Here is a 21,026-nt window from a genome sequence, read left to right on the forward strand (position 1 = left end):
TAAAAAAAAAAAAAAAAAAAAAGCTGAAATGATTCAGTCAGTTTGGAGTTCGAATAGGCTCGGGTGAGACGAAGAACAGTTACTGCATATTTTTTCTTTTTTTTTTCTTTGTGGCAAAACAGTGCAAATCAACGGCGTTACATTCCTTCAGTGTTCATAACTTTACAACGAATCATTCGCTTGTGAGAACGCGGCTTTGAATAACTCCCGGAGGGCGAGGTGATTTGAAAAAAAAAAAACAACAACCAACAAAGCAAATTCTTAAAATTCCTCCAGGAAACGACGGGTCACGTCTGCGTTCAGCTCATCGGGTGGGATTGCGTTTGTTTTGCGCGACTGGAATACATCGATTTTTTTTTTTGCTCACGAACCTCTCGGGATGATCAAAATGCTCACGTCTGATTCACCTTCAGGTACAAACGCAACACGGCGCGCTCTTCTTCATCCGAAGTCACGGCCTCGTGGTTCCCGGCACGAGGCGCGGAGTCCCGCGGCTGCGGGCCGTTTTCTTTTGACTCGTCGGTCGTCCTTTTCTGCTTCACGTGCGGCAAAACGAAATCTCAGATCCGTCTGGAAGGATTCAAATAACCTTTCGACATCTTGTGATGGTGAGCGGAAATGAGAACCGGTTGTTTTAAGTGCAAAACGTTCGGGGGACGAGGGGGGGGAGGGGGGAGAAAGGGGAGGGGAACCGTTTTTTTTTTTTTTTTACTGCGAGCGGTGGGGAACGCAGGGAGGAAACAAAAGAACACACGAGGCACTGGAGATCATTCGTACTGCAGCGGGCTGCGCTTACAAATAATCTGAGAAGCATGAGTGACCTTGGCTACCAACCTGTTCAAATCTGAGCATGCTCCAAAAAAAAAAAAAAAAAAAAAAAAAAAAGTGCATATTATCCGTCGAAGCGATTTCCCAGCGAGCCGAGAGACCTCGATTAAGCGAGGGAGCGGTGTGCAGGCACGTCACGCTCTCTTTGACGGCGGAATCAAAGCGGCGAAGACGTCGTCGTCTTCCACGTCGATCGGCGACGGCTCGGAGAAATGGCGCCGCTCCGCCGGGAGGAAGAGCCCCGAGTTCGACGGCGGCGTGTTCGCGTCGGGCGGGGCTATAAACCGGAGTGGTGCAGGTTGGGGATGGGGTAAAATTTGGACACTCGGCTCTGCGTGGTGGGGTTAAGGCATTCGGATTCGCCGCTCATCTTGAAGAAGACCTCCTGCTCCTGGAGCTTCCGCGTGAACTCCTCCTCCAGCGCCTGCAGGGGGCGGCAGACACACACGCACGCGCACGCACACACGCACACACACAGAGTCGACCGGCATGAAGATTGCCGTCGGAGGAAATCGCAGAGTCTGTCGAGGGTACGACCGCGGAGACATGAAATCCTGAACGAGGACAGCGGACATACCTTCTTCCTGGGTCTCAGCTTCTCTCGCCACTCCTTGATCTCCTGGCCGTTCTCCTCGTCCAGCTCCTTCAGCTTTTGGGTCTCGTGTTCGATCAGAAGGTGACATTTCTCGTTCTGAAAGGATAATGTGGGTCGAGGCGGCGCCGTCACAAATAATACGCCCCCGTGCTCCAGTGAATTTTACGCGTTATTAATATTATTTTTTTTTAATTTTTATTTCGCGTCTCTTTCTCAGGAGGAACGTCTTTACAATCCCAGCTAACGCCAGCTGCTGTTGCTCACACTGTGAAGCGGTGCGTCCTCGAAATATAAAGAAATTATTTCAGTCTCGGTGTCCGGTGCTTTAATGTTATATTTAGTATTCAGAGCAGCAGATGGCCTATAAAACGATTCCAATAAAAAAAAAAAATAAAAAAAAATGAAGGGTGAACTAAAATTATATAAATAATGAGCTGAGTTTGAAGCATTATTTAAATATTTTCACAAATTATTGTTGTGTACTGAACACTTTGCAGCTTCGTGAAAATGTAGTTTTAACATTTAAACACAAAAAGTGAGAGAGTGTGTGTGTGCGTGCGTGTGTGCGTGTGTGTGCGCGCGCGCGCCAGTCAGCCAAACCTGCATCTGCTGCAGCTCCCGGATGTTTGAGTCACACTGCAGCTGCAGATCTCTCATCTGGTTTTCGTGTTTCTGGTGTTGATGGAGTCTCTCGTTCTTCTGCCTCTTTTCTTCCTGCGAAGCAAACTGGACCGCACAGACGGAAACACAACAGAGTGGTGTTCAGGACGCTTTCACCCCCCCCCCCCCTCAAAAAAAACAAAACAAAAAAAACAAAAACATGATGTCCAAAACATGTATCAGGCGATTTCTTTCCACGAGGACTCTGCTCTCGTCAGAGGTCAGAGTACCATAAAATGCTCGCGCCTGTCGGCGCCCCCCCCAACCCCCCACCCCCTCCCGCTGCGTTTCATGATGTTTAATATTTCTCCCCGGACTGCTCTCTTTGTTTTATCTGAACAAAACCAAAACGAAGCAACACGGCGAGGAGGAGGAGGAGGAGGAGGAGGAGGAGGGAAGGAGCCAAAAGGGTTTTGTGAACTGGTGACTGGACAGTCGCTGTTCTGGCTGGGATAATTACCGTGTTTGTATCGGGGCAGGTCCTCCAGTAAGTGGGACTGCCAGCGTGACACAGCGCTGCTCAAAAAAAAAAAAAAAAAACCAAACAACCCAAAAGGCGATCCGCCTTCGGTCACTCTCTCCTTAAAGCGGCACGTCGAAACGATTACCTGCTTGATCCGCTCTCTCTCCATCTCTGGAGTGATGGAGGCCGTGGCGGTGATGCGGAGGCTTTTCTTGAACATGGCCATGCGCGTCTTGGCTTCGCTGCGCTGGATCTTGGGCAGGCGAACCCTCTCTTGAGTCTGTTTGTTCTTCATCTCCTCGATCAAACGCTGGTTGTAGCGCAGCATCTGCTCCATCTCCTGCACGACACACACACACACACACACACACACACACACACACGCGCGCGGCTCTCCGTTCAGCACGGTTATCGAAACGAGACTCCCGCTCTTCTCGGCGCTGGGTTTCCCGGTGAGCTTCTTACCTTCTCGTGCCTCTTCAGCAGCTGGTGTCTCTGCATGAAGTACTGGTCTTTCAGCTGCTGCTTCAGCTGCTGGTGCTTCTCCTGCAGGTGGCGCTCCTCCAGCTCCCACATGGCTGCCTCTCTCGCTGCAAGAGACGCCAAAAGACTCCGTCAGCGAGGGAGCCAAACAAAAACAAAAAAAAACCCAACAAAAAAAGCGCGTGGACGGGGACACGTCGAGGGAACGAAAACAAAACGAGGAGCAGGTCGGACAGGCCGTAACGCGTCGAACCGAACAGGAACCGGGACGTGTTCTCGGTCGTCACACTGGCTTCGCGGGCGAAACTGAAGATTTGAATAATAGTCGATTTCGTTCCGCGCGATTACCGCGTACTATTTTTATTTTTTTTTTTGCTTGAAATGCTCATCACGAGCGCAAATCCGGTTAACGGGCCTCGACTCCATCCGTCAGGCGGTTCCGTCCTACCTCTCATCAGCTGCTGCTTGTGGTTGAGGCAGTCCCTCTCGATGGTGGCGATCTCCATCTTGTGCTGCTGGATGATCTTCTTCAGAGCTCCGTCCAGCTCCTGCTGCTGCTTCTGCAGGAACTCCTGCTCCTGAGGAGCCGCAGAAGGGGGGAGAGCGGTGAGGAGCAGCCGGAGGAGGAGGAGCGTACAGAGGGACAGCGAGGAGGGAGGAGAGAGGAGAGAGGAGAGAGGAGGAGGAGGAGAAGAGAGGAGGCACGACCACAAAGATGTCACGGTACAAACGCATCTGCGGTGTCAACACTGCCTGAAATAAACATTGTGTAATCTAGTCATCCACTTCAAACTCAGTACAACACAGAGCGCGAAGATGTCACGTCATCAACTGGACTCGGAGGAGGAGGAGACACTCAGAGATCATGGATATGGCAACGATCCACAATGGAGGTGAAGGGAGAGAGAGAGAGAGAAAGAGACAGAGAAAGAGAGAGAGAGAGAGAGAGAGAGAGAGAAAGAAAAGTTTACAGTTTCAGTACATTCACAGTTTTATGTAAGACGGCATCCACAGTGACATTCACATCATCCAGAGCCCGGCCTGCATTACGCATGACTCATTACATAATAACACGGAGGTATCTATTGATCCAATTCGCTTTTCTCTATTTGCACGGCATTGAAGAAGCTGTAACGATATCGTTTTTTTTTTAAATTTTTAAAATTTATTTTTTTATTTACAGTAGATCTTTAATACTTCGCTGGTGGCAAATTGTAGGTCGCACTGCTATTGCTTAGCTGTGATTATACATTGCTGATCCTGTAATTACACAGGATTAATCTTATCAGTAGAAAACTGAGGCATCACTGTCGTGATGAAGCGGAATCCAGATTGGGATGGTTAAAGTGCGAGTCCACAATCACTTCATGGGCAGTACACCCAGTCTGAAGCAGACGGTGTGGTGCGGTAATCGCGCCGAGCACAATTCACAGACTACAGATGCCGAGCGTTCGTGGATTGGTGAAGGGGAAATACTGAGCAGGGGGAGAAGAAGGAACCGCTGCACAAACACAGTGATAACAATACACGCGCGCGCGCACGCACACGCACACACACACACACACAAAATGCAGCCCATGCTCAAATGTGTGGTGAAACTGAGCCATCACGCACTGTCCCCGTCACGTGACTTCACACACATCTAGGAATGGGCCGGACACGGTAGAAAAATGGGAGAGGAGGAGGAGGGGGAGGGAGGAGGAGGACGGGGAGGGGAGGGAGGGAGCGAGGGGCGGGGGCACTTACATCCTGCATCTGAGCGTTGAAGAGTGCGCATGAGGACAACTGAAAAGACTGTATCATAACCTGGGCCACTGCCTGTGGATGAGAGCACACAGCGCACTCGCCCTGATTAGGGACATCAGCACACAGCAGGCTGAGGATCTCTCTCTCTCACACACACACACACACACACACGCACGCACACACGCACGCACACACAAGACGCACACACACAGCGGCACTCGCACCCGATTCTTAATGAGTTACGCAAGAGACGGGCTTTCCACTTTGGGAACGTCGGCGTGCACAGCTCTGCGTAAATGTTAGGAGCAACTTGATGAACCGGTCGTTAGGACTCTCCTCGTCTCGTCATGCCCGAAAGCGGCTCGCAGTTGCAGCAGCACGTCAAGTCGACTCCAGCTCGTAAACAAGGCAGTTTTGTTAACTTTCCATGCATCTGGCTCACAAGCGGGTTATAACGATCTCGGTTACCTTTCAAAGAAAAGACGGGCCTTCGTCCACATGACTCATTTCTAATTCATAAAAGACGCAAGGGGGAAGAAAAAAAAAAACAACCAAAAGTTTGGAAAGGGCTTTCGGTGCAGATGTCTGCTGCGGAAACAAAAAAAAAAGCTCTGTCTGCGATCGCTCCCATCAGTTCATCGGTTCGCTGCTCTCGATGCGATGGGAGACTGCGGGATGCTGAGGGCGGCTCGTAAACAGAGCGGGCGCTTGTGAGTCATCATCACCGGAGTCTTTACGATCACCTTCTAGATAATCTCGCACGCAAGTAATATCGGAAGCAAATTTGGAAGAACTGCGTCGTGGGACGTTTAGTAAGCAGCGGTACCACATGCTGCGGAAAGAATATATTTTCCAAAGGATCAATTCCAAACACTGCAATTAACAGTTATTTATTAATACCAAACGTCTTGTTTTGTGCGATCTATGATTTAGAAATCCGAAAGGCGTTCGCTTTACTATCGGAGATAATCAGCAAGTGTTTCCATTTGAAGAAAATTTTAAATGTTGAATTTTGTCACTTTTTTTTTGTTTTGTTTATATAAGACTTTGAGAGTTTGTTGATCCACTGCTGCTCAATGCAACGACCATGCTAAAAATTCGACCTTCTTTAACTTTCACAATGTTTTCATGAAATGTGTAAATTTCCGTTTCTTTGTCCTTCGCATTTACAGATAGGAGCAGAATATTAGAAACATTAGGAATGCTTCATTTAATAAAAAGGATAACCGACTGTTCAACTGCAGAAAAACGAAGGCGTACATTGTCTGGCGAAATCTTTGACGAAATGCCCGCAGTCAAAGAGGAAATCTCGAGAAAGAGAATTCTTCAGCTCAGTCGGTAGCAAATAGGGAGCGATTACAGACGCAGACATTCTTTGTGTTTGTCTGAATATGAATATCTGATGAAAATCAAATCAGGTCGCAGGTGGGGGGGGGGGGGGAATTGAAAAGGAGAAAGGGACAGAAAAAGGCCTGTCAAGAGTTTTACAGAGTAAGAGAGCTGGTGACGCTTTACCTGTGCAATCTTGAGGAGCAATAGGTCCTCCTTTAAGCGTTTCATGAGCTCTTTTCTCATGCGTTTGGGTGCCTGTCCGACTTCCTGTTCGACCTACAAGTGTATGTGCGCAGAGACCGGTTGATTCTGAAAATCTCACAAAGCTATCCCAACAACAGCAGGTAGACATGCACGGCCCACTTTTGAAGCGGAGAGAGCCACCAACCGATATAAAGTCAGCATGCTGATTTCCCCCCCCCGGCCGCGCGTTTCATGTCCTGCTGAACAAATCTTTAGCAGGTTCTGTGAGCGTGTCAGAGCTGCCAGTTTGAACCGCACGAGTTAAGATTCATTTAAAAAAAAAAAAAAAAAAGAAAGGAAAAAGAGATTTGATTGGTGCGTAGCAGAAGATGTTAGTGTCAAAAAACAGCTCCACCTAAATAACTTTGCAGTCAATTAAGTCCCACAGCCATCAGTATGATTATTTTGACTCTTGAAATAAAAAAAAAATTAAATAAAAAGCAGAGCAACTGAGCTGGAATGGTTCGATCATTACGACGTTTAGCAGTCCTGACCCGGGGACGGCTCAAGCGTCCACATTTTCAATATGTAACTGAATAATAGATTAAGCTTCAAGCTCCCTATCTATCAAGGAATAGTTCTGCAGCTAGCTGTTATTTTCTGATTAATCTGTTGATTATTTTCTTCATTAACTGATAAATTGCTCGGTTGGATAAAAATGTCCGAGTGAACATCAAAATACCTTAAAGCTCAAGTTTGACCTGCCAAAGATATTCAGTTTACTATCATAAAACACTTTGTTGGTTTTTTTTTTTACCTGTAACATTACACAAACGATAAACTGATTCTCAATGCAGTGGTTGATTAATTTCGATCGACCATTCCATATCAGTGCGTCTGACGCAAGGCTTTTATTACCGAACCCAAATGAGCCCGACACCACTCGGGAAAAAAAATGTGGCCATCCCGTGACCAGCGCCACCTCACACACTCATACAAGAGACACGGTTAGTTAAATACACAGTTCCAGTACATTTTCAACAAATAATACAACGGTGAAAAAAACAACATTTGATCAGTAGGCAAATGCTTAACAACAGCAAGAGCAACAGCAGAGGCCTGAAGCAACCGCAAGCCAACCTGAAATACGACAATATTTTCTAGCAGTAAGTAAGCATGTGGCCCCGAACCAAACTGGGAGCAGCAGCGCATAAATCACCGCGGCATGGTGATGCACAACGGATGCCACATCGTGCCGGCCATGAAAAAAAAAAAAGAAGAAAAAAAAGAAAAAAGAAGCCACATAAAGCAAAACTTACAAAGTGCGAAAGCACACCCAAAAGCACCCGGCGGAGCATTAAAAGGCCGCTGAAGAGCAGCGAAAGAGGCAGCCGAGGCGGAATAAAGATCGAGCGTGAAGGTGCAACATGCCGAGGGCACCCACCGAAATAAGACGTTTTACAAAGCCCGAGCTGAGGACGGAGCTTTTATAAAAAACGGTTCTTTAAAAATAACAAATAGACTCTCGTAGCGAAGCATGAGGAGGCAACCCAAAAAAAAAAAAAGAAAAAAAAGAAGCCTTGAGGCAGATGAATAATGGATACGGCGACGTGGAGCGAACGGCATGGAGGAGAAAGATAGTACAGCCTGCGTGTTGCTGTCCGCGGGCACACGTACAGAACCCGACGGACCAGCGGGGCACACCGCTCCCACGGGACCGGCACGACGCGGCCAAGAAAGCACACCGGGCCAAGCTGGTGAACACGTGCGTCGGTAAAACAGCTCGTATCGCACGCGGAGGGGCCGTCGACCCCGAACGGCCCACGGCGAAAGAGCTAAGCAGCCCGACCGGCGCTCATGCAGGGGCCCGTACCTCTTTCTTCCGGTTCTTCAGCATGTTCTGGAACTTGGAGAGCTCCTTGTCTTGATCCGCTTTGATGCGTTTGGCTTCGTCTCGGAGCCGGCTGGTGTGGTCCTGTTCCAGGCGCTCGATGGTCTGTTTCTGCTTCTTCTCGAGATTCTCCACTTCCTGGTCGTATTGCCGCTTCTTAGCCTTCAGAATCAATAGACACCGGCATCAAGCCTGACAAAATGGCTACAAGGGTTTATTGTATGCTTTGGTATCGTGAGATATATATTGGTTTTTAAATGTTCTTTTTATTGCTTATAAATTGCTTGTATATTCAGTCAAATTCTAATTAAATCAAATGAAAGCTTCTGATATTATCATTAACTGGTCAAAGAGAATTGCATCTCAGTGGAAATAATATGTCTCGGGTGATGGTAAAAGACTGATGGTCTGACCCCCCCCCCCCCCCCCCCCCCCCCCCCCCCCCCCCCCCCCCCCCCCCCCCCCCCCCCCCCCCCCCCCCCCCCCCCCCCCCCCCCCCCCCCCCCCCCCCCCCCCCCCCCCCCCCCCCCCCCCCCCCCCCCCCCCCCCCCCCCCCCCCCCCCCCCCCCCCCCCCCCCCCCCCCCCCCCCCCCCCCCCCCCCCCCCCCCCCCCCCCCCCCCCCCCCCCCCCCCCCTGTTCGTTTTCATGTAAAAACCCCTCCATTAGATTTGGAGATGAAGCAGCTAGTTTAGCGAGAAGTTTGCCAAATAAAGAAAAGCCAAACAAAGCATCACGCCGCTGCGGTTTGAAGGAACTGACTCACAGTAGTTTCCTGTTCAAAGCGCCGGTAGATCTGCTCTCTCTGCTGCTGCAGCTTGTTGCTCAGCTGCTGCTGCGCCCTCTGCTCCTCTTTTTGAAGGAGGCGCAGCTCTCTCAACTCCTGCCGCCTGAGGAAACCACGCCAACAGTGTCGTCAGGCTGCCACAATATTTACTTATCTCTAACTTAATAGTTTATTCACAAAAAAAAAAAAAAATTGTATTTCTTATTTCTTCGATGGGATTTCATGGTTGCAAATACGTTTTTCGTTCCTAGTGTGCAACAGAAGAGTCAACATTAGCGTCGCATTCATATCTAATAGAAGACTGTTCTTTAGTCCCTCCAGGAAATTGCAATGAAATAGCAAATAAAGAAATCACTTTAAATGTCTCAAATTATGTCACGATTTTTGAGAAAAGCCGCCGCAAAAGTCAAACATTTCCGATTGTAACAATCACAAAAAAAAAAAAAACTCCCGGAGGGACTCCTTCTTCTCATTCTCTGATGATTCTGGCTTCACTCTTTTTTTTTTTTTATTATGGGCTTTCAAACTGATGCATGTTTACTCTGTACATTAGTGACACAAAGTTATAAACCCAACAACTGAAAGTCAGACAGCTCTTGTATAAACAGTCGCAGCAGCATGTCTCATGTCTTTAAAAGGCAACACGGGAGATGACAGTAAAATGTAACATAACGCAGCATTCATCACGGGAGATAACCCATCTCGCGTTTGTAAAAAGCTGGTGGGAGCTGCGAAATGATCGAGAACTATTTAAGGCAGACATGTTTAAATAGGTCATGTCCCACATTTAGACCAACAGTGTGTCAAGCAAATTGGACAGAGAGACATACCTCAGGAACCTCATCTCCTCGTTCTTGGTGTCGTTATCAGTCACTATCTTTGATGTTGTCACGCTGACCTCCACACCGTCCACCAGGAACTTCCGTGTCTTCTTCAAAGTCTTCTTCTGACGTTTTGACTCCTAAAAAAAACAAACGAAGAACGAAAGAAAGAAAAAAAAAACAGGGATGTTTTTGAGGCTCTAATAATCATAATAGCGTTGATAATTTCATAACTGAGGGTGTCAGAGAGGCATTGATTGTATTACCTGCAGAGACACAGAGCCCCCTTCTTTGCTCTTGGACAGGAAGCTCGAGATGGACAGATTGAGGTCGAGGCTGCTGCTATCAGCAGCAGAGCTACTTCCGGAGTCCGAGTCCTTCTCCACATCTGGTTTGATCACAGCAGGGCTTCCTTGCTCCATCTTGGTTTCTGAATCGGTTTCACTCTCCGGGACAGAGACGGCATCTTGGGAAGTGCTCTCGTCTGCACAAGTCGCCTTCACCTCTTCGTCCTTCAGAGGGACGTCTTCGGATGGGGCCACTTGTTCAGAATCCTCCGAGGCATCTTTGGCTTCATCACTGACTCCATTAGTGGATTCAGCTGGTACTTGTTCCTCCAGTTTGACCTCCTCTCTGGTCTGATCTTCTTGTTCAGGCTGCTCTGGTTCCTCAGGTGCTTCATGCTCAGGCTTCTCTGCTGGCTGACTTTCTGTGGCCTTGTTCTCCAGCAGAACCTCAGCAGATGTCTCATCCTCACGCGACTTTGTGTCCGTTTCTCCATTTAGATTTGTGTCCATTACATTAGGCTCTATATTCTCCTTATCTACAATTTCATCTGTGCTATTAACCATGTCTTCTATGCTGTCCTCAGACACTTTTTGTTGAGGCGCCTCCTCACCTGGTTCTCTCTTTTCTTCATCTGCCTGTACCACTTCTTCTGATATGGATTCAGCTTTTTCTGGTTTATCTTCAGGCTGCTCTTGTGATTCTGTAAATTCTTCTGTGGCCGTTTTCTTTTCTTCCTCTTGTTTCACTTCCTCTGGCTCTCTTTCCTCTTCTATTACTTGGGTAGGCTCGTCCTCCATTTTCTTTTCTTCTGCCTCCTTCTGCTCCTCCTTTGTTTCTGGACCATCTGTTGTATATACAGGTTCTTCAGGCTGTGAAGCTTCAAGCTCAGCAGGAATTTCTGCAGCTTGATCCCCTTCTGGTTTAGGCTCTGCAGAATCTTGTGAGATAGAGTCCTTACTGGGCTCTATTAGTCCGGGGGCCAGATCTTCATTACTGGCATCAGACACCTCATTGAGTTTCTCCCCCTCAGTCTTGTCTACCTCACTCGTTCCAAGTCCTTCATCAGAGAGCTTATCGCTGCTCCGGTCCTCAGCAGGCTCAGCCTCCGCCTTCTCTGTAACAGACTCGAGGGTGGAGGGAGTTGGTGGCACTTTGTCATCCTCCGAGCTGGCCACACTGGCATCGGATGGCGCTCGTTTGTGCCCAGGAACCGCCTGAAGAAAAATACAAAATCATGCAGGAACCAAATCACATAATTTAAAAACCATTTGGCTGAAAAGCATTATGCTTATTGTTGTACACAAACACCCGATAAAAGCTACATACCACAGGTGTATTAGGCTCTTCTTCCTCCTCCTCCTCTTTGCTATCCTCGATCTCTTCTGTGACTTCAGCCTTGGCCTCGGCTATGAGCTCTCTGAGAGGTTTGCTATTAGTCACACTGGTGACAAAAGGATGCTACATGGATGGACAGGAACACAAAGACATCAACGTGAAATAGAAATCTTTATCCTTTAAACACAGTCTGAAAATTGAATACATTTCTTATGACATATTTGTGTGCGTTCTCTGTTTTATACTGTAGTCTGTGTGGATGGTTGCGTACAGTTACGAGGGCAGCCCACCTGAAGAAGCTGTAGTGCGCCGCACCTATTGTCCACATTCTTATCAAGAGCTTTCCGCAGAAAGTCGTTGAATTCTGGTGACCTTTGAAAACAAATTAAAAAAGAATCGGTTTGTTGGCCAAAGAACAGAGCAAGTGTCCCTGGGTACTGCTTTGAGGGATAAAAAAAAAAAAAAAAAAATGAATGACACGCCTTCCTCCTGCAGCCATTCACTTAAACATTAACAATTCATCACTCTCCCACACATTAAACGCTCAACATATCCTTATCTCCAGTCCGGAAACATTCCTCTCGAGTATATCACCAGCGCAGCATCTCACCAGCGAGAAGGATGCATGAGCGTGGGCGGCTCGGCCTTGGCTATTTTCAGTAGCACTCGCATGGGATTCATCTCGTGGTTTGGCGGTTCAATCTGTGCGAGCTCTATGAGCGTCACCCCGAGGGACCAGATGTCGGCTTTGTAGTCGTACGGACGGTCTTTGGAAGTTTCGCACATCACCACCTCTGGAGCCATCCTGCAAAGATTTCAGTCAGTAAGTGGATTTGTAATTGTGTTGAGCAAATTTCAGACTGCAAGATAACGTGCGGATAACTTTCCGATTCTTGAGCGTCAACTTGCTTTTCGTTTTCGAGGGAAAAAAAGGTCAACACTGTGTGGAACTTGAAAGATAGGAGGGCTATTCAGGATTTAAAGATGAGGTCATCAAACACTTAAGTGCATCTAAATTGCTGAATGAGCCACATTCAATGGCGATTTTTTTGTGAGACGGCACAGAAAAATAACCCCCCAGGCTGTGGGACACGCTGAGACGATTATCAGAAGGAAAGGGGTGAATGCCCTCTTGTATCCAGGCGGTGTGACTCACCAATATGGCGTACCGATGAAAGAATCTCTTCTCTGTAACGTCTTGGTATTTTTAGCGGACACCCCAAAGTCAGCTGAAAGTACAAATAAATTATCATTCTTTTCATCACTGAAACAAGCTAAACTGTATCATGACACGATGCGAAACAGTGAATCCAACAGGACGGAAGATATATCATTTCGCACATTTCTCGTAGAGTAATGCAGAACCTGCTTTAAGTTCTCATATAAGAACCCTACAAGTGAGCAGTAAATGTCCCTTTCATGATGCTGTCGGGGGGTTCACCATCATTTCCAGCAGCTTGGCTACCTGCGCAGCTATTTCAGCCTGCTGTCTCTTCTTCTCGCGTCACTTACAGTATGGACAAGTTAGAGGGGAAAAAGAGCTCTATCATTAAGTCCCCGGTGACTGGCTTGCTAATTACTGTTTACCAGTGACCCTCCTCCTACAGAACATGAATCATCGGGGAGCCAGCAGCTATGGATGCTACAGCAGCGACCCGTGAATACTTTTACTTCTCGAATATTATGTAACTGATTCAATGGATCACCAACTTCAGTACACAAGTGGTATCGAAAAGAAAAAAAAAAACAGTACAGAACGCACATTGCTTTGTTTTGTCATTTCTTTTATAACTTGATGCCACGTGAACGTCTTTGGTCACTACCATCTCCAAAGTCAAGTCACAAAGGGATCCACAGTTGACTTTCCTAATTAGCTTTCTGTGGTATTCTTAAATGCCCTTACTGAATAACTCCTCACGTAAATTATTATGGCAAATGCAACAATAAAAGATGCGAGTTTTTTTTTTTTTTTTACCAAGTTTTACATCTCCTTCCAAGGAGAGGAGTATGTTCCCGGCTTTCAAGTCTCTGTGGATGACCTTATTCTCGTGGAGGTAAATCAGGGCCTCCAGGGTCTGCCTGCACACCACACGGATCTGGGGCTCCGTCAGGGGTCTCTCCAGTTCTGCGGATAAACACGCACAGACAAAATAAGTCAAAATTTCTCCCTGATGATATGTTGTGGTGTTTTTTGTGATGAACATTTGCAGACACAGACTGGGCCATCTGCATAAGTTGCCATCACATGTGATGCTGTGATGGTATCCAATAGCAACCGGAGGATAAAACTCCACCCTTACATCAGCCAGCATGTGTGAGTGGACAAATCTAAGTGAGTCATACCACAGAACAAAATGCACCAACATCCAACGGTGGAATGAATTAATTGGCGTCTTTGTCATGGTAATTCACATGTAAGAAAGAGTGGAGAGGCGTTTGTTCAGGCTTCAAAACAAAACCGAGAAACTGCATGGACTAGAAGTGGACTAACCGCTCCTTGAAACCTGAGCTACAATAATTACACAGTTGGAAAGGCCTCTCCAACTGGGGAGAGGGAGGGAAAAAAAAAAAAAAAAAAAAAAATCCCACAGTGGAGGCTTCAGGGTGGAATAAAAAGAGTTGGCACTCGAGGATGGAGCAAAGAAAAAAGCTCCAGGACTTTATAGTGTTTTTCTGTTTTCTTCAGTGTATGAGGGACTTACCCAGCATGATAGCATCGACTGCTCCGCCTGCACAGAACTCGATCAGAATCTGCAGTGATCACACAAAAGTGCAACAATAAGTAATATATTGCAATGTAGCATGGGGTTTTCTTCAAGAGAAAACTTGTGTTATCTAAGGTAGGTGAACACAACACGACCCTTATTGATATGACACAACCACCCCTATTCTATGTTATTGATTACATTGTGGAGACATTCCAAGAAGCCGATAAATCAGACACTAAACGGCTGTACTGAGCATCTTCTATATACATATTTTATATATATTTATATATATATATATATATATATACACAGATGCTATATACACATATATAAAAATAATAATTATGATGTCCACTCTGAAATCAGTGCACTGAAACAGTAATAGATACAATATATACTTCCTACAACTGAAAGAAGCCACAGTGCATTACATGAACATAATACTGCTCTCTAATCCTGTTATTGAGATGCAAAACTGGACAGCATCTGACCTCAGTTATAAAAGCTGATGTAATGTACCCGACCACCACTTCATCTGTATTGGCTTTGCCAGCACGTTACGTGGCATCTCAAGGTATCAGATGACACACAAAAATCAATCAGAGCTACAACCGAGCACCACCCACTATTCAGGGACTCAAACAAAGAGAAGAAACAACGTGGTTATTCCTGCTGTGCATCACAATTCATCATGCCCTGAGAATCTTTCTTATAAAGTACATTCTTATGACTGTAACAGGTGTGTGCACAATTTAAAATATGCTACTCATAAACTCAGGTTAAATGAAAAATCACGCATCAGCGGCGTTTTGGTTTTCCCTTGTAGAAAACATTAACTCGACACCCAACGCATGCAAAGCAGAGGCAGTTACGCATTTTTCATTTGGCTTAAAGATGGGGGCCGGAGGGACAACCTGCAGGCAGCTCTGAATTATTCACAGGTACTTTCTCCAGCCACCCAAACCACTCCATTATCTTCCCATAGTTGTGGCCGGTCCACAAGGGACAGCCACATGACACCACCTGCCTGGACATAATTGCTCTGGGGCCTCTTAGTGTACACTGAATGGGATCTACTAAGCACGTATTAAAACTGCACTCTCTGCTCACAGTAAAACGGCCTGATAAGGAAGCAGCTGCAGCACCAGGTTCACCGATTTTTTGTTGTTGTTGTCATTATAAAGAACCATGTTCACTGCTGAGGAGTTGTAGCAGGGAAAGAATGAGGTCAAAATGTGGACTTTTCAGCTGGAAGCTCCAACTGATATCAGAAAATTACATAACCTACATTTTAGAAACATACTTCTTCAGTTATAAAGAAAAAAAACCCATCAATTTATAGATGTGTGTTGTATAATAATATCTGTATTTCTAATTGGAAATCCTACAGGAGAGCATGCGGTCCTAGCCTTGTACGAGCTTCAGACTGTGTCACACGATCATTCTAAAAAGACTGCGCTGCTATTATCCTTTCACCGAATGATGCAAGAGTCCTATGAGAAACGGCATAACGAATAGTGGCGTGTGATGAACGTGTGTGTTTTCATGCGTGACTGGCTCACTGCCTCTTTGTCTCCTTGGCTTCGAATCAACAGCAAAACACAAGAATAATAGAAGAAGAAAAAAAAAAAAACTTCTTTCAGTCAGGGCACTTGCTTCCTTACCCAGAGTTTGTCTTCAAAATAGAAGGCATCCAGCAGTTTGACAATGTGATGGTGGTTGCAGGAGGCCAGGATGTCAATCTCGACCATGTAATCCTCCAACTCATCCTCTGTCTTTGTGTCAATGACCTTAGCAGCAGCGAGGGTCCCGTTCTGCTTGTTCTGTGCCTGTAGGCAACATGAAAAAAAAAGGGCAAATTATAGATTCTCACAACACAAAATCTATGAAACAAGAACGATAAAGAACATTGGGGATTGCATCAGCTGAACATGTGTGCCAATATTTTTTCAAATATTTCTTTGACAGACCATCCATTAACATGAACAATTTTGTAAAACAAAGAAAGAGGAATAAACACTAGAGTGCTTTACTGCTTGAAATACATGAATATCTAGGAGGATTACATCACTATAAATACATTTAATAAAGACTTACGATAACATGTTTTATACTGAAAAGGAAAATTTCAACAAAAAACCCCCAAAAACCAAAACCACAGCAACCATTTGAAGTCAAAATATTTACCATACACCCTGTCATCTTCTGACTAAAAAAAGCCTACCTGGTGAAACTGTGAAGCTCGCGTCCTCCTCTTTTTCTCCCCTCTCTTCTTTCTTTCTTTTCACTTTTGTTTCACCAATTATAGTGTCTAATATGAAGTGAGAGGTTCTACCCAATATAGAAACCTATTAAAACAGGCTTCTATATTGGTAACTCGTATCCAGAAATGGCAATTCCTGATTAGGCTGCACTGAAGAAACTAAACATGACCACAAGTAGCTGAGCAGTTGTTGTTGTTTTTTTTAAAGGCCGGCCTCGGTCTTCGTGTTTATGGATACCGACACAATCTCTGGGAGTTGGGGAAAAAGAGGAGGGAGGGAGTGTGGAGGCCAACTGCTGCAGAGTGTGTCAGACCCTATATTTACACACGTCTGACCTGACACCCTCCCCGTCTCTTTCCTTTTTGTGCTGGCTGACGCCTGTGTGGCACAGGCCATCACTGATACACATTCAACGTGAGCTTCACGATGGGAGTGGACGGCGATGATTTGTGAGTCGCAGAGCAGCCGGTGGCCTTCGATCACGATGAACATGGCATTTTACACTTTCTAAGACTCTTTATCTGCCGGTCTGTTTTGAGTTTGTGTCGCAACAATTTAAGGGAGATGCAGAACCCCTCACAATCTTACACACAGTCACAGTCAGGTCATTTGACCTGTCTGAATGTGAATAAATTGGGGTAAATCTCCGCCTGTAGGGGATGTTTGCCCCTCATGTCATTACAAAGGCACATTAACGCAACCATGTGAAATAACGCGCCGTGTCAACAGAATTATCTGAGCAGTGTGTGTTAGGTCGCAAGAATGTCTATGACAAACCTGTTCACTAGTTAAAAGGTACGATACAACCTGTGCCTGAAGCGAGTTAAGGACTTTCTCCACCTCTCTCACCCAGCTGGTTCAAAACAGCTGATTCACACTTTGCTGGCAATCTTTGCCGCCCCGCCCGAAGGAAGCAGCCATTAAAAGCCTGTCAAATAACTGATGAAGTGTGTGTGTTGATGGTGATGTGAGCTGATGAAGGAGGCAACTCATCCCTATCCCTCATCTCGGCGTGGAAACAGCGAGTCAGTGCTTTGTCAGGTGGATATTAGTCAACTTTACAGCTTCAGTCTGACAAAGTATGAAACTCTTCCTGGCTTTCATCACAGTTTGGCAATCAGCTTAGAAGACAAGGAAACAAATAAAGGGAAATGAATATTTATGGGTCATTAACTGCATTATTTGATCACAAGGGCTACAGGAAGGAACAACATAAGTAGCGCACAGAGAACGAAGCTGCTTAGCAGAGATTACTGCAAAAAAAAAGAAAAGAAAAAGTCACGAAATGAAGAAGTGGAGCTTCATGTGGAATTTATACAACTATTAGTTTACTGAAATTATGATATACTGTATGATACTCTTTGTTCCTTCTCTTGCAAGTTGCATAAAAGAGGTTGCATTTAAATTATCTTCAAGTTAAAAAAAAAGAAAAGCAGTTTAACTTTCACTCGAGCTACAAATAAATCAACACTGACCTTTTCAAAGGCTTTTCTATGACTAACACTAATTCATGTAAAAATAACTTGGAAAGGCGAACGAGTCAGCAGAGATTACAGGTGGTGGACACAAAAGTATGAGGCCCAAGTCATATAGTGAAACCCAACACTGTAAACTGCAGCTGTAGAAAAAAAAAACTACAGAGGAAAACAACCCTTCTCTGCTACTCTAACTCTCATCAATAACGAAAATATCTAAGCAGATAGCATTTGTTTGGGGTCTTTTTCAATAAATTATACCAATAGAGCCCCCCCCCCTTACTTTTAGGATTAGGTTTAAAACCTTCCTTTTAAAGAAAGATTATAATTAAGGCTGGCTGAAATTATCCCAAACCAACCCGTGGCTATAAAAATGTTTTTCTCTCTGAGCATTTCCCACTACTGTTTGTTTTTCTTTTCCACAACACTGATATCTTAACATTAATAAATTGTCATGGTTGTTCATAACTTTATTCACTGTAAGTACACAACTAAAACCTTTAGTTACCGTATGCTCTATGTTTGCTCTTGTGTATAACAATATTGCATATTGATTTCACATTTCCCTTGACATTACATTACATTACATTACATTGAGCTGACGCTTTTATCCAAAGCGACTTACAACACACCGATGGTACACCATCGGGAGCAATTTTAGGGTTCAGTGTCTTGCTCAAGGACGCTTAGGCATGTGGACAGGAGGAGCTGGGATCAATCCACCAAACTTCTAGATTAGTGTGCAACCCACTCTACCGACTGAGCTACAGCCTCCCTTGACGCCATTATAATGCGCTTGTCTTTTATTCTACAGCATCGGGACTATGGTGTCTTTACACTGTAAATACATGTAATTGCTCTGTACTGGTGCTACAGGTATTGCGTCCGGTAGAGCTGCAATGATTAGTCGTTTAATCGATCAGTTAATCAACGGAAAATGAACCGCAAACTATTTTGATAACTAATTAATCGTTATGAGTCTTCTTTTTTTTTTTTTTTTAATGAAAAAATACCTAAATTCTCTGATTCCAGCTTCTTAAATGTGACTCTGATGGTACAGCAGGTTTCCCACTAATAGTAAGGTTGGCGGTTCAATCCCCGGGTCCTTCTGTCCATATGCCAAAGTGGGAGGCAAAATTGTACGAGATTTCAGACAGCTAAAGTGCAAAAGCGCAGGCCATTCATCATTTTTCAGCTTCCCCTTTGGCTTTGGGAAACAAAAATGTAATGTTTTCCCCATTTTCTGACATGTGCATGTTAATCAAGACATTGACAAATAAATTGATTGTGAAAATAATCATTATCTGTACCCCTCCACATATACCCTATGTGAAACAAATAAACCATAAACCCAAAGTCACAGACCACTACACCAAATTCACACACACACACACACACACACACACACACACACACACACACACACACACACACACACACACACACACACACACACAACATAAACAAACAGGTCTGTATACCAAGTCGATTTTACTTGCAAGGACACCAGCTGTTTGTGTCTGTGCCGTCTGCGGTCTCTCAGACCATCCGATTTGACATTTGTGAAGCCATGTTTATTCTGTGAAAGTGAACCACACCTTCAACAGTTTTACCAAAGCCAAGTGCAACTCAATGACACAGCAATGTCATATTTTATTCCCTGACGATGTAACAAGAAGCCTGCCTTAAACCTCGCAAATAGCAAACGCCCCTGGCACACTGTCTAGGTGAGTTTAAAACGCTCAGCCTCTAGTCACGTTTCTTTGCATGAAGGATTTAGTAAGGAGGCAAGAGTTCAAGTGAAGTCCTCGTTTGAAATGAAAATGTAAATTAATGAGGGTCTGGAGGCCTTGTTTGGGTACTTGTGGCCTGAGCGAGGGCTGTGCCACCCCCTGCTGTCATCTTGACGTTTTCATCTTTTTTGACCCGCAAGCAAACAACGTGCAAACCAGTGTAGGCCAGTATCTCAAAGAAATGGGTTAGAAACCCCCCACCCCCCCCCTCCCCAAAAAAAGGCGGATGTAACGCGAAACACGTTAACTTACCTTGAACACTTTCCCAAACGCTCCATCTCCCAGTTCCCCGATTATGTCCCAGATTTCCTCCGGGTTGACATCTCTGTGTACGTGTTCGTACTGCTTCTTTTTCTTATCGGGCCCTAATTTGAATATCTTGCGAAAATTGAAGAAAGACATCTTTCTCAAGATATGAACTGCAAGAGCTGTGCTGCGGATGCGGTCTCTTCTTCGGTTATTTCCGCCAAGACAACCGAGCGGTTTCCTCCCGACGCGGAGCTCAAATGGCTATCGGAGCGAGGGCATGCGGGCGTTAAATGAAGGCGGACGGGCCGGCAAGCGAAGCCATTCAGCGATGATAATGTCAATTATAACTTCCCTCGACTGCGGTTATTCACAATCACATCGTAGCTCGCAGCCTTGACAGGACGCTTGAGGAGGAGAAGAGGAGTTCGCTGTTCCGCAAAGGCTGCTGTTTCCGTTTCAGACGACCGACATTAAACCAGACCGCAAATATCGACCATATCTTGACACTGGACGCGACATTTTAAAAATTATTATTATTATTATTTTTTTTTTATCGTTTACCAAGGGAAAAAGAGACAAACGGACCTCATGCTTTGGCTGGCTGGCCGACCAAACAAGAACTTAGCGGATCACCGTCAAGCTGGTTTAGCGCGTTACCATTGAAACTTCCGTTGAAACTTTTCAAAATAAAACACGTTAGTTTCTTAACCTTGCTTTAGTTATACAAGCGATAAGAAAAACAATGCATCACTGTAATATATTTAAGAAATAAACCAATCTATATTCCCACAAAAAAAGTAAACATTTTAAGATTTCTGGAGAATTATACAATTTTTACTTCAATTGGACCGAATAGTATTGGAGATTTATCTTATACGATTTTATTGCATAAAATCATATGACTTATCCTTTGGGGTAAAGGATAAAAATCCTTACATGAATCAAACACATTTTGGGTAACGTGTTAAAAAATAGTCATAAATAGAAGTCAATAAAATAGAATAAACTCCCAGGACAAAAAAAAAATAATGATTAAAACTAAGGTTATAGGCTACTCCATTTAAAAAATAATAATAATAAGTTTTACTTGAAATATTTTACATTCCCACTTTGATGTTTGAGGACTA

At 45.1% G+C, this 21,026-nt stretch overlaps 1 protein-coding gene across 3 annotated transcripts; it reads right to left on the reverse strand.

Moving 5' to 3' along the window:
- Nucleotides 1–710: 710 nt before the first annotated feature.
- On the reverse strand, nt 711–20,528 carry slka (STE20-like kinase a). Of its 3 annotated transcripts, none has more exons than XM_069692796.1 (19): nt 19,903–20,528; nt 15,783–15,947; nt 14,113–14,161; nt 13,386–13,535; nt 12,567–12,639; nt 12,021–12,215; nt 11,701–11,782; nt 11,402–11,533; nt 10,054–11,289; nt 9,797–9,927; nt 8,946–9,069; nt 8,164–8,343; nt 4,776–4,847; nt 3,478–3,607; nt 3,012–3,136; nt 2,692–2,886; nt 2,024–2,149; nt 1,406–1,519; nt 711–1,252 (listed from the first exon to the last, which is right to left on the reverse strand). In XM_069692796.1, exons 1-19 carry the CDS (start codon nt 20,050–20,052, stop codon nt 1,106–1,108), a joined length of 3,576 nt encoding a protein of 1,191 aa, XP_069548897.1. In that variant the 5' UTR covers nt 20,053–20,528; the 3' UTR covers nt 711–1,105. The 3 variants fall into 3 exon arrangements, with proteins under 3 accessions (XP_069548897.1, XP_069548896.1, XP_069548898.1); XM_069692795.1 differs by lacking the exon at nt 4,776–4,847 and adding an exon at nt 6,291–6,383; XM_069692797.1 differs by lacking the exon at nt 4,776–4,847.
- Between the last annotated feature and the right edge of the window lie 498 nt (nt 20,529–21,026).

The sequence above is a fragment of the Brachyistius frenatus genome, unplaced genomic scaffold (genome assembly GCF_029030835.1).
Source record: "Brachyistius frenatus isolate BFR_SWC_R1_liver_20210118 unplaced genomic scaffold, ASM2903083v1 Contig_13, whole genome shotgun sequence".
NCBI lineage: Eukaryota > Metazoa > Chordata > Actinopteri > Embiotocidae > Brachyistius > Brachyistius frenatus.